General features: G+C 43.1%; 1 protein-coding gene across 4 annotated transcripts in view; it reads right to left on the bottom strand.

Annotated features, from left to right (window-relative positions):
- Positions 1-14623, bottom strand: part of EPHA5 (EPH receptor A5) — a 243530-nt gene that overhangs the window by 168077 nt on the left and 60830 nt on the right. For all 4 annotated transcript variants that reach the window (XM_033169275.1, XM_033169278.1, XM_033169276.1 and 1 more), the window contains exon 3: positions 12256-12919. In XM_033169275.1, coding sequence (XP_033025166.1) covers positions 12256-12919 — 664 coding nt within the window. The remainder of the gene's footprint in view (positions 1-12255; positions 12920-14623) is intronic.

The raw sequence follows: 14623 nt of genomic DNA, 5'->3' as shown, positions 1-14623 counted from the left end.
AGCTTGAGCCTGGTCCAATGTTCCCTCAAAATGTTTTCCCTTACTGAAAATATCATGAAAATGATTTACAGATGGTATTTAACACCAGTTAAGTTAGCTAAGATGTATCACAGTTTGTGTAATAAATGCTGGAAGTGTAAGCAAGTGGAAGGTACCTTCTTTCATATGTGGTGGACGCGCCCAAAGGTAAAGGACTTCTGGGAGAAGATTTACAATGAGCTTTAAAAGGTGTTGAAAAACACATTTACTAAGAAACCAGAGGCCTTTCTGCTGGGCATGACCAACTATGAAATCTCCAACAAAGACAGAACATTTTTCATGTATGCCACAACAGCTGCTAGGATTTTGATAGCTAAAAACTGGAAAACTGAAGAATTACCAACAGTGGAAGATTGGCATATGAAGCTGATTGAATACATGGAACTCGCAGAACTGACCGCGAAACTCCGAGACCAGAGGGAAGAAACGGTGCAGGAGGATTGGAAGAAATTTAAAGACTATTTGAAACGACGTGAAAAGATAGACATTTGAAATTGGAATCAGTGGATATATAAGGCTACAGTAATACCAGAAGTTAGATTAAGATAGGATATAAGAAGTAGTTAGAAATATGATATGTTTGTTTTTATTAGGATTTAGATTAAAGTTAAATGATGAGTATTGTTTATAAAGATTAAGATTTGATGAGAAAGAAGATTTTACAATGTTATAAAGTTACTAAAGAAGATTAGAAATGAACGCAGAAGAGAGGATGTGAGGAGGTCCCCAAACAATGTTAGGAATAAGATAAGGATAGTTAAATAAGTGTTTATTTGTTAAGTTTTTTGTATTTTTTGTAGTTTTGTAGTTTTTTGTTGTATTTTGTGTGTGTTTTATTGTTAAAATTTAATAAATTTTTTTTTAAAAGATGTTTTCCCTTACTGACATCTGCCGGAATCCAGGCGTCCGTGCAGCCCTGCCGAGGTCAGGTGCAGTTAGTCGGGAACCAATGCCTAAGCAAACCACTCACAATCTGTAATCAATAAAGTTGTGGCCAAAATTATGCCAATAACCTTAAACTAAATTCCGTGTCAATTGTGTCTTTATTTATTGGGGGAGGTCTTGGGATCTTAACATGCAAATAAGCTAGCACATCTCCACTGCTGGTGCAATGCCATTGGTGGAAGGGCAGCAGCTGTTTCATCAAATGAGGAGGGGGGGATTCTCCAACCCACCTTGCCCACCTCACCTAGCCCCGAGGTGCGATTGTGACTGAGGGTCCCAGGTGGGCTATAAATGCAATAAATAGGCTCTTCTGCTTACCTGCTTAAGAAAGCTGGAGGGGCCAGCCAGAAGCATACCTGTGCTAGTCGCATGGCGCTTGGCTAATTTCTAACACTGCATGCTCCATAAAGCTCCCATGTGGTCTAGACCAGGCATAGGCAAACTCGACCCTCCAGATGTTTTGGGACTACAGCTCCCATCATCCCTAGCTAACAGGACCAGTGGCCAGGGATGATGGGAGTTGTAGTCCCAAAACATCTGGAGGGCCGAGTTGGCCTATGCCTGGTCTAAACCCTGCAGCCGTGTTAAATGAGGCACTCAACTGACCCTGAGGGGAGGAGTGGGAAAAAGAGATGGCAGCCAGGCCCCAGAAAACAAGGAAATGAGGATGGGAGAGTGGACGTGTGGTTATTATGGGCTATTGATGACCTGTGTGATATATGGAAACTAGGCAGGCTATGCTCCCTCCGGCTGGCTCCGACACTTCAACCACTCAGGGAAATCACATCAAGCTGGGATCTCCTATATGTGTTCCATAGCTGTCAACCTTTCCCTTTTTTTGTGGGAAATTCCCTTGTTATAGCATTGGGAAACAGCAGGGAGGGTTGACAGCTATGTATATAGCAGTGGGGAACAGCAGGAAGGGTGGACAGCATGTGCTGTTCCTTGTGGCTAGGTCTCCTCTACAGACCGAGGAAGAAGGAAAAGGATGTCATATAGAGGAGGGTGAAAGGTTGTTTTCTGCTGGTCCAGAGAAGCGGACACAGAGCAATGGATTCAAACTACAAGAAAGAAGATTCCACCTAAACATTAGGAAGAACTTCCTGACAGTGAGAGCTGTTCCACAGTGGAATTTGCTGCCAAGGAGTGTGGTGGAGTCTCCTTCTTTGGAGGTCTTTAAGCGGAGGCTTGACAGCCATCTGTCAGGAATGTTTTGGTGGTGTTTCCTGCTTGGCAGGGGGTTGGACTGGATGGCCCTTGTGGTCTCTTCCAACTCTATGATTCTATGTGGTTTGCATTTCACAATGGACCAAGCCCATCAGCTGTTCCCAAACCTGCTTGTGGATCAGAAAACAACTCCCGGTGAAATTACACACCGTTCTGGATTTTGCGATGCAGTTTCAGCATACAAGCGGCACTCACAGCGACACATGTTTTGCATTGAAATGCAGGTCTGGCCCAAACAACGCATTAAGCTGCATTGGCAAATGTGTATGCAAATCACCGTGTGGGACCTCTGTGCTTCCGTTCAATGAAGCTGTACAAAAATAAGATGGTATTATGCTGTTCAGTCTAGAATCCTGACAACTGAGAAAACAAATACGCCACTCTTAATTTTTTGCCATGATCTGCATCTACCTACATGTATACACAGACATATATATTTAGAATAGACTAAAATACATTCAAAAACCGTAAAAGCCCCAGCCTTTTTGGAGAGCAAGACAGTATTTCTCTCATGAATCAATATCGAAATCTTCACTAAGGATAGCTTTGGTGGATGTGAATCAATTGGGGCTAAAGTACTTGCAATATCACTTAAATAGCTTTTAAAAAAAATATATCCTCCACAGACAATGTGCACATAAAAGATCTTTTGTGCATAATAAAATAAACTAGAAATGCAAACACAAAATACATAAAGAAATATTGCTTATGAGTGAAACGCCAGGAGGACATTAATTACCGTTAATGCTGCTATAAGGAGAAGCATTAGGCAAAAGAGATGCATAATTATCAACATCAGAAGCAGAAATATGTACAGACTTGAGTATAGAAAGCAATTTTCGCTGAAGAAAACGGCTTTTTTTTACATTATTTAGTCTAACAAAATCAGGGTGGGGTGGGGGTGGGGGGAGGCGCCAGAGGTTCCCCATTCCTGAATTAGTTTTTACTAAGGTGGCAAATCCGTTTCTTGCTTTTCCATTCCTTACTGCAGGTAAGATCTCGCACAACTGAATTTTCCTCCATACAAAAAAATAAAAATCCTTTGTGTACAATCCTAGGGTGCTGGCTATCCAAGAAGTTGTCTACTTGACATTTTGTTACGTATGTGCAAGGAAGTTTGCATACTTGATATGGCATATCATAATAGTTTTTATTAGTTTTTTATTAATAATAATCCAATATAAGCCACATTAATACAATTGTTTTATTGATTGTAGTTTCGAAATTATTTCTGTTTAATTATTATATGCTGTTATTATTATTCTATACTATTCTAATGATTGTTGAATGTTACTTGATTTTCTAGCGTTATCCAATCTTTCAACCATAAAAAGCAAACAGAGACATAATATACATTTAGATCCGGTAAGGCTAATCCTCCCACAATTTTGATGTCAGTTAATAATTTATATTTAATCCTGGCCAGTTTGTTATTCCAAATAAATTTCATTAAATCTTTCCTCCATTGTTTAAATTGTTCCGACCCTGTTGCCAAAATCGGTAACATCTGAAATAAATATAGCATTTTCGGCAATATGTTCATTTTAATGGCTGCAATTTTCCCCAATAATTATAAATTTAGTCTGCTCCAAATATCCAAATCCTTTTTGACCTCTTTCCATTTACTTATATAGTTATCCTTGAATAAATTATTTGTATTGTTAGTTATCCAAATACCTAAATATTTTGTAAAGCTATGTTTTATTATCACATTTTTGTATTGCATTAGATTGTTGTAAGGTGTACATTCTTTGTTTCTTCAGCTTGTAAACCGCCTTGAGTATTGTAAGATAGAAAGGCAGTATACCAATTAAGTGTGATGATGATGATGATGATGATGATACCCACTTGCTTTCCAGGTTTCCCTCCTCAGTAAGAGCAAAGCTCCACCATCTCTTTCTTCCAGAAAGACTTGTCAGTCCCACAGGATAGGCAGGAGCACATAACAAAATGGAAAAACACAAATGCACACAAGTCCCCCCACCAAAAAAAATTGAGGCTACCGCCTCAAATTTTCCTGCTCATTTGCATTCCCCCAAAAGGCAGAGAGGCTGTGCCAAGACAGCTTGCCTGTATACTCCAGGGTCTATGTGCCCTTGTTCAATTTTGGGTTGTACAAAGGGGATAGGCGAGGAAACATGAGGTGGTGAAATGCAGGGGGTTGGATATGCCAGGAAGCGACTTGGGGATGTCTCCTTCCACTCAAAGCTGCTCAATGGGAAACCTAAGCACTGGCTATAGGCAACTAAAACCAGACTTGCCAACAAATCATTAAAAAGCTACTAGTCTTTTGCAACAGCCACTTGTAGCCCAAGAGACAAGATGCAACTTTGTAAAGCTTTTCCACCTCACTTAACAGGCATCAAGGGGAGTGGGAAGAGGACACAACGTTAGCAGTCAATTAGCGGTGTGTGATATCATAAGCACGTTTGCCACAGTTTCCATAGGAAAACTTAATGCATGAGCAAAGCAAAACCTTTTAAAAATGTTTCGGACGGATTGCCAAATTATAAACATGCCGGCAAATAATACACAGCTCCGCCGCAATCAACAATTCAGCAAAGGTGCTTTGGAAAGATTCTAATTAAAGTTAATTAGGAACTTTAGGTCATGGTATTTATAGGAAACTAATATGCTGTCGTCTCAGCCCATTTTTGGCTTGCATCGGAAAAAAAATGCACCCATGGTATTTGTGGCAGGAAATGTTCCCTTTTGGCTCCGCTGTTTCCAAAAGCAGAGCTTTCCACGCTCAGAGTCTTTCCGTCAATGCTTTCTTTCCATGCTACGCAATCATCTCCCAGTAGAACAATTAATGTTGCGTGCCAGGGTTTTTTTTATCTTCTAAAGTTGACCTGTTTTTTCCACTGTACCTTAGGGTGCAATCTTCCTTCTGTTACTCACATGAATGGACTATTCGGAGTCACAGAATTTCATCTCAAGTGTATTCATTCTTCTCCCCGTTTAAAATATATATATATATAAATAAACCGAATTGGATACGAAGTTGCTCCAGGACTCCCAATTGAACCATTCCAAACATCAAGCATGATAACGAAGAAAGCCGCAGGTGGGGTTATGACCACAACTGTCCGAGGCAATCATTTCTTCCATTAGAGAAACAATCGCCAGTTTCAGTGACACTTCAAGCGGAGCTATACAGCTTCAAGTAGCCAAGTGCTCTCCCTCTCTATATATATTTTTAAAAAACCAAAAACAGGTATCCCAAATCAATTCTACAGAGCACTCTACTGGCAAAAATAGTATGAATTGTAGTCCAATTTTATAAAAATGGGGATTTAGCCTGAATAATCAATATCTATTTAATCACCATAGCAAAGACACCACCTTGCCTACAAAGGTCCGTATAGTTAAAGCTATGGTTTTCCCAGTAGTGATGTACAGAAATGAGAGCTGGACCATAAAGAAGACTGATCGCCAAAGAATTGATGCTTTTGAATGATGGTGCTGGAGGAGACTCTTGAGAGTCCCATGGACTGCAAGAAGATCAAACCTATCCATTCTTAAAGAAATCAGCCCTGAGTGCTCACTGGAAGGGCAGATCCTGAAGCTGAGGCTCCAGTACTTTGGCCACCTCATGAGAAGAGAAGACTCCCTGGAAAAGACCCTGATGTTGGGAAAGAGAAGGGGACGACAGAGGATGAGATGGTTGGATAGTGTTCTCGAAGAGACTGGTATGAGTTTGGCCGATCTGTGGGAGGCAGTGAAGGATAGGCGTGCCTGGCGTGCTCTGGTCCATGGGGTCACGAAGAGTCGGACACGACTGAACGACTGAACAACAACAACAACAACAAATGGAACTTGACATCTTTCTCTCCCCTCAAGAAAAGAGCTTTAAAGAATCCTCCCCAAAATGAAAACATTTGTTTCAACATTCAGCTTGCCTTTCTGTAAGTAAAATTTCAAATGCTTGCAGGTAGGTTAAGAGCATCTACAGCATGTTTCCTTCTCTTGTACTCAAGAGCAACCACAGGCCCTCTGTAAGGTAAAAGTTAATGTTAAGGACTCCTGGATGGTTAAGTCCAGTCAAAGACAACTATGGGGTTGTGGCGTTCATCTCGCTTTCAGGCCGAGGGAGCCGGCGTTTGTCCACAGGCAGCTTTCTGGGCCATGTGACCAGCAGGACTAAACCACTTCTGGCGCAACAGGACACTGTGACGGAAACCAGAGCGCACGGAAATGCCATTTACCTTCCTGCCGCAGTGGTTCCTATTTATCTACTTGCACTTTGACGTGCTTTCGAACTGCTAGGTGGGCAGGAGCTGGGACCGAGCAACGGGAGCTCACCCCGTCGCGGGGATTCAAACTGCCAACCTTTTGATCGGAAAGCCCTAGGCTCAGAAGTTTAGACCACAGCGCCACCCGCTAAATGGACATAAAATCTGACATCAGGAATCACAAGACAGAGAAACCAGTAGGAGAACACTTCAGTCTCCCAGGACATTCTATACAAGATCTCAAAGTAGCTGTCTTAATACAAAAAAAAAACCATATATTTCAGAAATAGACTGGAAAGAGAAGTTGCTGAATTGCAACTTATTACCAAACTTAAAACCATGGCGAGACCTAGTCTGAATAGAGACATTGGATTATACATGATATAGCTATTTTTAGCCATCTCACCCCTTGCCTTTCCCTGCAAGACTAATTGCAGCCGTTAAGAGTCGCCAACAGGTTTTCCACACCTATCAGCTGATCACCCATTCCCACCACCCTTCTGAGTAATACCCCTCCCCACTCCCTCACTATATTTAAGGATCTGGTGACTTCTGTTTCAGTGTATCTGAAGAAGTGTGCATGCACACGAAAGCTCATACCAAGAACAAACTTCGTTGGTCTCTAAGGTGCTACTGGAAGGAATTTTTTTATTTTGTTTCGACATCATGAGAACTTACTGGTTTTTTTAGTCAAGAGGATCTGCAGTTGCTGCATGTGTTTATGAGGGGAAATGGAATTTGCATCATAAAAATAACATTAATAAATAATAATAATAATAATAATGATGATGATGATGATGATGATGACCTGGAAATACATGTATGCTGTAACTCTATTTTAGGCCCTCTCCCCTAGGTGAAAACGTTAATAAAGCAAATTTTGATTTGCAATGCAGCCAAAATGAGTGCACTGCAAACTTTGGAGAGACTCATACCGCATCTGCAAACTGGCCTCATCACTAAGCTCAAAGCTAAACTGAAGTTCAGGCTGTGTTGTAAGGTTTCCAGCCTTGTAAGTTACTAATGCCTGGGCCAGCTTTTGAAAATGAGCCACAAGGTCTCCTCACACGCACATAGGCCTACACCAAATGCACCAGTAACATTTAGTTTGAGTGACCTTCTTGGCAGAAGCAGCACCAACCCACAAAAAGCAAATACAGTGGTACCTCTGGTTATGTACTTAATTCGTTCTGGAGGTCCATTCTTAACCTGAAACTGTTCTTAACCTGAAGCACCACTTTAGCTAATGGGGCCTCCCGCTGCCACTGTGCCGCCAGAGCATGATTTCTGCTCTTATCCTGAAGCAAAGTTCTTAACCTGAAGCGTTATTTCCGGGTTAGCGGAGTCTGTAACCTGAAGCGTATGTAACCCGAGGTACCACTATAGAATGGGGAAGCCTTTGCTGTTATAGTCAATGGTGACATGCAAGCAGGAGGAGGAATGTAAGCAATTCAGCAGACAAGGACCCTAAACAAAGAGTTTCCTGGGATTCAGCTACATTAGTATATAATACTGTATAGATAAAACTATGACACCAGATGGTGATGTAGAGTTCCGTCTTTCAGCAATATGATTTCCCATCACAGTGGTACCTTGGTTCCCAAACGCCTTGGTACTCAAACAACTTGGAACCCAAACACTGCAAACCCAGAAGTAAGTGTTCCGGTTTGCGAACTTTTTTGGGAAGCCGAATGTGCTCCGTTTTGAGTGCCACACTTCTGCTTCGAGTCTTACGCTGAGGTCTGTCTGTTTTTGCTATTTGTGTTTCTGCTTCTGCGGCTCTTTTGCTTTTGTTTTTGCCACTGTGTGGAACCCAGTTCAGCTACTGATGGATTGTGTGACTGCAGTACATTGTTTATTGCTTTCATTTTTATGGATCAATGGTCTCGTTAGACAGTAAAATTCATGTTAAATTGCTGTTTTAGGGGTTGTTTTTAAAAGTCTGGTGCAGATTAATCCATTTTGCATTACTTTCTATAGGAAAGCACGCCTTGGTTTTGGAATGCTTTGGTTTTGGAACGGACTTCCGGAACGGATTAATTTTGAGAACCAAGGTACAGTACCACTGTATGAGGTTTACAACACGTTTTCCTGAAGAAAAAAAATTAAAATGTGTGTAGATCCTGCCCTGATCCACTTGCTCAAAGCTGGTGAAGGCCTTTTGTAATTACCAGGTAGGTCCAAAACGCCATCAACAACACCTACTATTTTGGAGCTGTGTGTTGTTAGCCTCTCCACCAGCTTACCTGGTAACCCACCCTCCATTTAGCAATAACAATTTTCTCAGTGTTGGCTAGAAACTTTTTTGACCCCTAATGGTATGCCATAAGTTTGCCATCTCTCCCCAGCAATTGCATAACGATCTATTATATTGTTCAAGGATAAAAAAGTAAGAATCCTTTAATAACACACTCCTTATTACAGCAAGAACCAGAGAGCACAATGGAATACGAGTTTCTATGGTTTCCTTACAGAAACATAGGGTTTCCAAAAATAAGCCTCTTCTGCTACCTTGGGGGGGTTGGGGGGGGGGGTTGGTGCAAGGCAAATTGCTTCACAAAGCCCAAGAGGGGACAGCTATGTTCTGACCAGTTACTCCTAAATGATGAGCCCTCCAGCAAAGTGGCCGGTTTAGCACAGGGTCACCACACAAATTATAAAAGTGGTATTTTTAAATGACAAAAATATTTTAGTAATTAAGATTATTCATGGACTAGCAGGTACATTTCAGAGACATCTACAACACATCACATCCTTAATCTTACAAACAGTTATTCATTTATACTGCAAATGAAACAAATTGGCTAGGCTGAAATGCTTGTAATTCCAGTATCCCCCTCCCCAAAGTCCTTGTTCCATTGACAACCAAGGAAACATTTAAAATGTGCATTCTTAGCTATGTCAGCCTCTCCATTCTGCTGTCAGCTCCTAGGTTGTCCATATCAACCCATGTGGGGTTTGGCCATGTGCATTTGAACACCAGTTGCGTGTTTGTGTTGTGGGTTGGGGGGTGTTGTGTTGTCAGGGATTTGCCTTCTCCTCGCGAGGAGAGCCCGGGGGGAGGTCCTACTCGTGAGGAGAGCCCGGGCAGGAGTACTCCTCGCGGGGAGAGCGGGGAAAGTGATCCTGCTAGTGGGTAGGATCAGGGTAGGGAACCTCCTCGAGAGGAGATCTTCCTCAGGTACAGGGAGCCACAGCCACTGATGTCATCTGACTCCTCTCAAAGCCCATCGCCAGAGCTCTCTCCCGCGGAAGAGGAGGAGGAGCCGAGGATCAGGGATGCTGGGCAGAGACCCAGCAATGCCAGGCAGAGGCGATCAGGTGGGGAGTTGCAGCTTCTGGCGCCAGCACAGCATCAGGGGGTCAGGGGACACAGAGGACGTTGTTTCAGGGTGCCAAGGCTTTGGTGCTGGGCGGGAAACAGGAGAGGGACACTTCCAGATTCTGCAAGTGACTGAGCTGTCATGTTTTTAGCTAGCTCTGCACTGTAAATAGTTACGCACAATAAAGTAGTCTTTAGTGTGAGAGGACTCTGTCGTTACTCATGAGCAACACCGTGGTATACCCTGACAGGGGGTTACACTGTTGACTATATGCCCTGCATATGGGCTTTCTAAAAATAACTGGCTGCCTTTTTGTTTTACTGGACAATGGATTTCTGGTCTGATCCAGCATAGCTCTTATTTGGCCTTATGGCTTTCTGATGGACATCAACATGTTGAGAAAGTATCCTCTATCATTTTGCAAAATGTGAACTGGGATGACCAAATCAGTCAAAAGCACTACTACTTTTGCCAATTTGCTTTGTAAGTGGTGAAATATAGCCAACACTCCTTTCATCAAATAGTCAAAGATTAGGAATACCCCAGTACTTTTAGAATTAGATCACACACACGCTTCTGAATCATTTCTTTAAAATCAAAAAACTTGGCAGTCACATAAAATCACCTATACCTTGATTGAATCAATAAATAAACAGTGCAGAAAAAATAACAGCAAAAATGTATTAAAATCTGCAATCCAATTCAGCAAGTGATGCATGCCCACACATGAAGGTAGAGTTCTGTTCACAGATTTCCTTGTTAGATTGCATAAAGTCATGCACCTGATCCGAAGCACCCAATGCCATCCCCATTTGCATGGCAAGATATTCGTGTGGGGTGCAGGAGAAAATTTCTGGCCATCTTATGCAACATGGAACTTAAGAGCACTGCCATTATCTGGTCTAAATCCTTAACACATTTAAAAGAGCACTACTCACCAAGTTCCCTGAATGACCCTGTTGCTTCTTAGTCAATAAAAAAACCCATTTGCTCATTTATAAATACAAGTATTTTATACTGCCCTTCGATCACATTTCCAGGACAACCCACAAGAAATAATAATTAAAGTGTTAAAACAAAATTGCTACACTGCAAACAAAGCAACGATGCCCGGCCATCTATACAGCACAAACAACCCAACCTCCAGGACAATAGGCAAGTATAGCCAGAGACAGACCAAAGCCATATTTACAATGAGTCAAAGCAAAATGGCAAAACGGCAAAAAGGTGTATTATTAGCAGCAGCTGATGGAACACTGGTTGGTCAGAGGTAGCCATAGAAGACTGCAAGAGTGTTTGTAAGAATACAGTGGACTTTTGTACAAAGTGCATTTGTATCATGAAAGGATGGATTTCCATTATACCTAGGCACTCCTGTCTCCACACACCTAGAGTTCATCAGGAAAGCAACCACTTACTAGGCATAAATTGCAGACTATGACTTGAGAGACAGACAACAACAATCCTTTGGTGCCCTTGTCTGCTTTCTGTGCAATTTTGGTCCAGATTATGATTTACTCTGTCCGTGGGCTGCTGCCACAAACACAGATATATTCACAAGCCCATAAAACACGACCAAGGTATCCGGACCTTTGCAATCCAGTTATTTTCCTTAGGGCTGACTCTGTCTGTGGCCACATGCAAATTTACATTTGTTTCTAGCTTAACACAGCCATGGCCATCTGCTTACAGCCATCTTAAAAAAAACAGAGTAGGGATGTCACTTGCCTACTCATCTGAAGTTCTTCTAAGGAGCATCGGTGTGAATTCTTGCATCGCAAAAGTCAGAGTTGGACGACTAAGGGCTAACTCATGCATGCGTGCACACTGCTCTGTTCCTTATCAAGTGACAACTTGTGTCTGAGTGCATAAAGATCCTGTACCGAGAAGGTAAAGGTAAAAAGGTAAAGGACCCCTGGATGGTTAAGTCCACTCAACTATGGGGTTGCAGCGCTCATCTCGTTTTCAGGCTGAGGGAGCCAGCGTTTGTCCACAGACAGGTTTCCGGGTCATGTGGCCAGCAGGACTAACCCGCTTATGGCACAATGGAACACCGTGATGGAAACCAGAGCGCATGGATATGCCATTTACCTTCCCGCCACAGCAGTACCTATTTATCTACTTGCACTGGCATGCTTTCGAACTGCTAGGTTGGCAGGAGCTGGGACGGAGCAACAGGAGCTCGCCCCATCGTGGGGATTCGAACCGCCGACCTTCTGATCGGCAAGCCCTAGGCTCTATGGCTTAAGCCCAAGAGGCTTGGTGATTTAGACCACAGCGCCACCCGCATCTGAGAAGGTAGGATGTTGCTGAACTGCAAGAGATCCATCTATGCTGCTGTGTGCATGTGTGAAATAAAAACACTGCCTTCGTTATGAGATGGCATGTATCTGTTCACTCTGACACTGTAAAAAGGATCTGCATATGTAATAGCATTCGAAGCTTATCATCCAGCTACACCAACCAAACTAACATTAAATCCTTACCCTGACAAGTGTTGTTCTTCTCTTCGTAGCCTGCCTTGCACATGCATTTCCCAATCGGCACCAGCCATTCCCCTTCGGCACTGCAGTGCATCCGTGGGGGTTCGTCTGTCACAGAGTGGTTCACACATGACCCCAAGACTTCCAGAAGCTGAGAGGAATCCGCTCCGGTGATTGTGTCGGGGAAGATGGCCAAGTTCCGAACCACAACAGGGCACTTCTTATAGTAGACCCTCACAGACACCAACGCAATGCAGGCGCCCACATCTTGGAAAGCAAGGTAAAATCCCTTTTTGGTCAGAGGTCCGACATCTCTCACCTCTGTGTTCAGCTTCATGACTCTATCTCCAAGGTCCAGCTCTGTGAAGCTCTCATCTGCCGCAATGGTATCAATCTTGATGTACTGGTTTTCTTTTACGTTCCTTCCGTCTTCGTCATCCGATTCAAAATAATACATATTAAAAGTCTCTTTGCAAGTCCCAAGACCTCCAGGGAGGCTGTTGCAGTCCCTAAGGGTGAATTTCAGCTCAATGAAGATTCGAGAGGCTCCTTTGTTGGAGATCCAGCTTGTCAGAAGCCAGTTGTTCTGACTCTGTTCCATGACTCTGCACACTTGATATGTGTGGATCGGCGCATAATTCTCATCCACCTCGCCAATTTCTTCCCACTAAACATTTGGGGGGAGGGGGGGAGAAAAATAAGAAAAATGAATGCACACATTTAAAAAACAGATTGCAAATGTCTGTAATTCTAAGTTGATAACTGCGCTAGACCTCAGTAAGCAGAAGTGAACTATGTTTGCAAAAGTTGGGTGTCTGCCAGATATTCTGAAAGCTAAATTGGGAAGGTGGGGGGAGAGAGGGAGAGGGAGAGAATGTGACCTGATTCTGCCAGTAAGAAGAATCCTGTTCTTTTGGTTGCATTCTGACCACCTCTTCCCTTTTTGCACATGCTGACACATCATTACCACTGCTTCATACATTCCAGAGCTGAGACGTAACATCAAAAGAGGTTCTACCACATTGCTCTGAGAATCCCTGGGAGCACACACTTCAAATTAAGTTAGTAATTGCAGAGGGGATGAAAAGAGGAAATGCCCAGGTCATACAGAGGCAAACATGGAAAGCCAGAGAAATCTGCTTCTTATCTTCTACAGCAACCAGGAACCAGTCACCTGGTCCAATTTTTCAAGTTGCCTATGGCAACGGGGCACCAAGTTTTCCAGATGCCTGCCGTTAAGCTCTTCCTTTCCCAGTTACTGAAGTGTTAAACTTAGACCAAAAGCTGAACTAACCCATTACTGTTCAATTAATGCATTATACGTTCTAGTTTGACACTCCCTCGACAATGAGGAAGAAGTTGTTTATTGTGGCTTGTGAAGCTCATAAGGAAGCGAACAGCCTCTCCTGCGTGTCCAGCGATATTCTCATAAAAGATCCACTAAGGAAGAGTCACATTGTTTTCTGACTGGTTTCTCTTATGCTGCACTACTTAGCCGCAATGATTCCTTCCATGCTCATGTTGCGTACTTCTACTTTGGTAAAGTTAAAGTTAAAGGTAAAGGGACCCCTGACCATTAGGTCCAGTCGTGTCCGACTCTGGGGTTGTGGCGCTCATCTCGCGTTACTGGCTGAGGGAGCCGGCGTACAGCTTCCGAGTCATGTGGCCAGCATGACTAAGCCGCTTCTGGTGAACCAGAGCAGCGCACGGAAATGCCGTTTACCTTCCCGCCAGAGCGGTACCTATTTATCTACTTGCACTTTGATGTGCTTTCGAACTGCTAGGTGGGCAGGAGCAGAGACAGAGCAACAAGAGCTCACACCGTTGCGGGGATTCGAACCGCCAACCTTCTGATCAGCAAGCCCTAGGCTCTGTGGTTTAACCCACAGCGCCACCCGCGTTTGTAATTTGGTACTTAGTACTTATGTCTATTAGTTCACGGTAGCGATCCATCAAAAGCACACACGTTACGAATGGCTAACAAGTAGTTCCTCCTCTTACAATGATCTAGTTACAAAGGAGCCCACAAACAGAACTTTGTAGGGCCAGAAGCTCCTGGGTGACTTTTAGCTATCAATTCTCAAAGCCGTGTTATAGGAAAATCCTTGGGCTCACTTGGATTACCAAACAAAGACACCAGCCAGGAATTTAGGAGCAAAACAGCAACCAGTAGGCCTGGTCTTTATTTTAAAGGTCTGTTGCAACAGGACTTCCACCCACCACATGGGAGAACCAAGAAGAAGCCCAGGACAAAGGATGGCTCCCACTTTTATCAGTTTTACAAAGATACCCACAACACCCCTAAAATTACATCATGCATACATCACAAATACATCACAGAAACCTTAGCATCAGTTTTGGCCCCATCCTT

This window comes from Lacerta agilis, chromosome 14, assembly GCF_009819535.1.
Source record: "Lacerta agilis isolate rLacAgi1 chromosome 14, rLacAgi1.pri, whole genome shotgun sequence".
Classification (NCBI taxonomy): domain Eukaryota; kingdom Metazoa; phylum Chordata; class Lepidosauria; order Squamata; family Lacertidae; genus Lacerta; species Lacerta agilis.
Note: the sequence above shows the minus strand (reverse complement) of the source record. Positions and strands in the feature narration are given on the sequence as shown.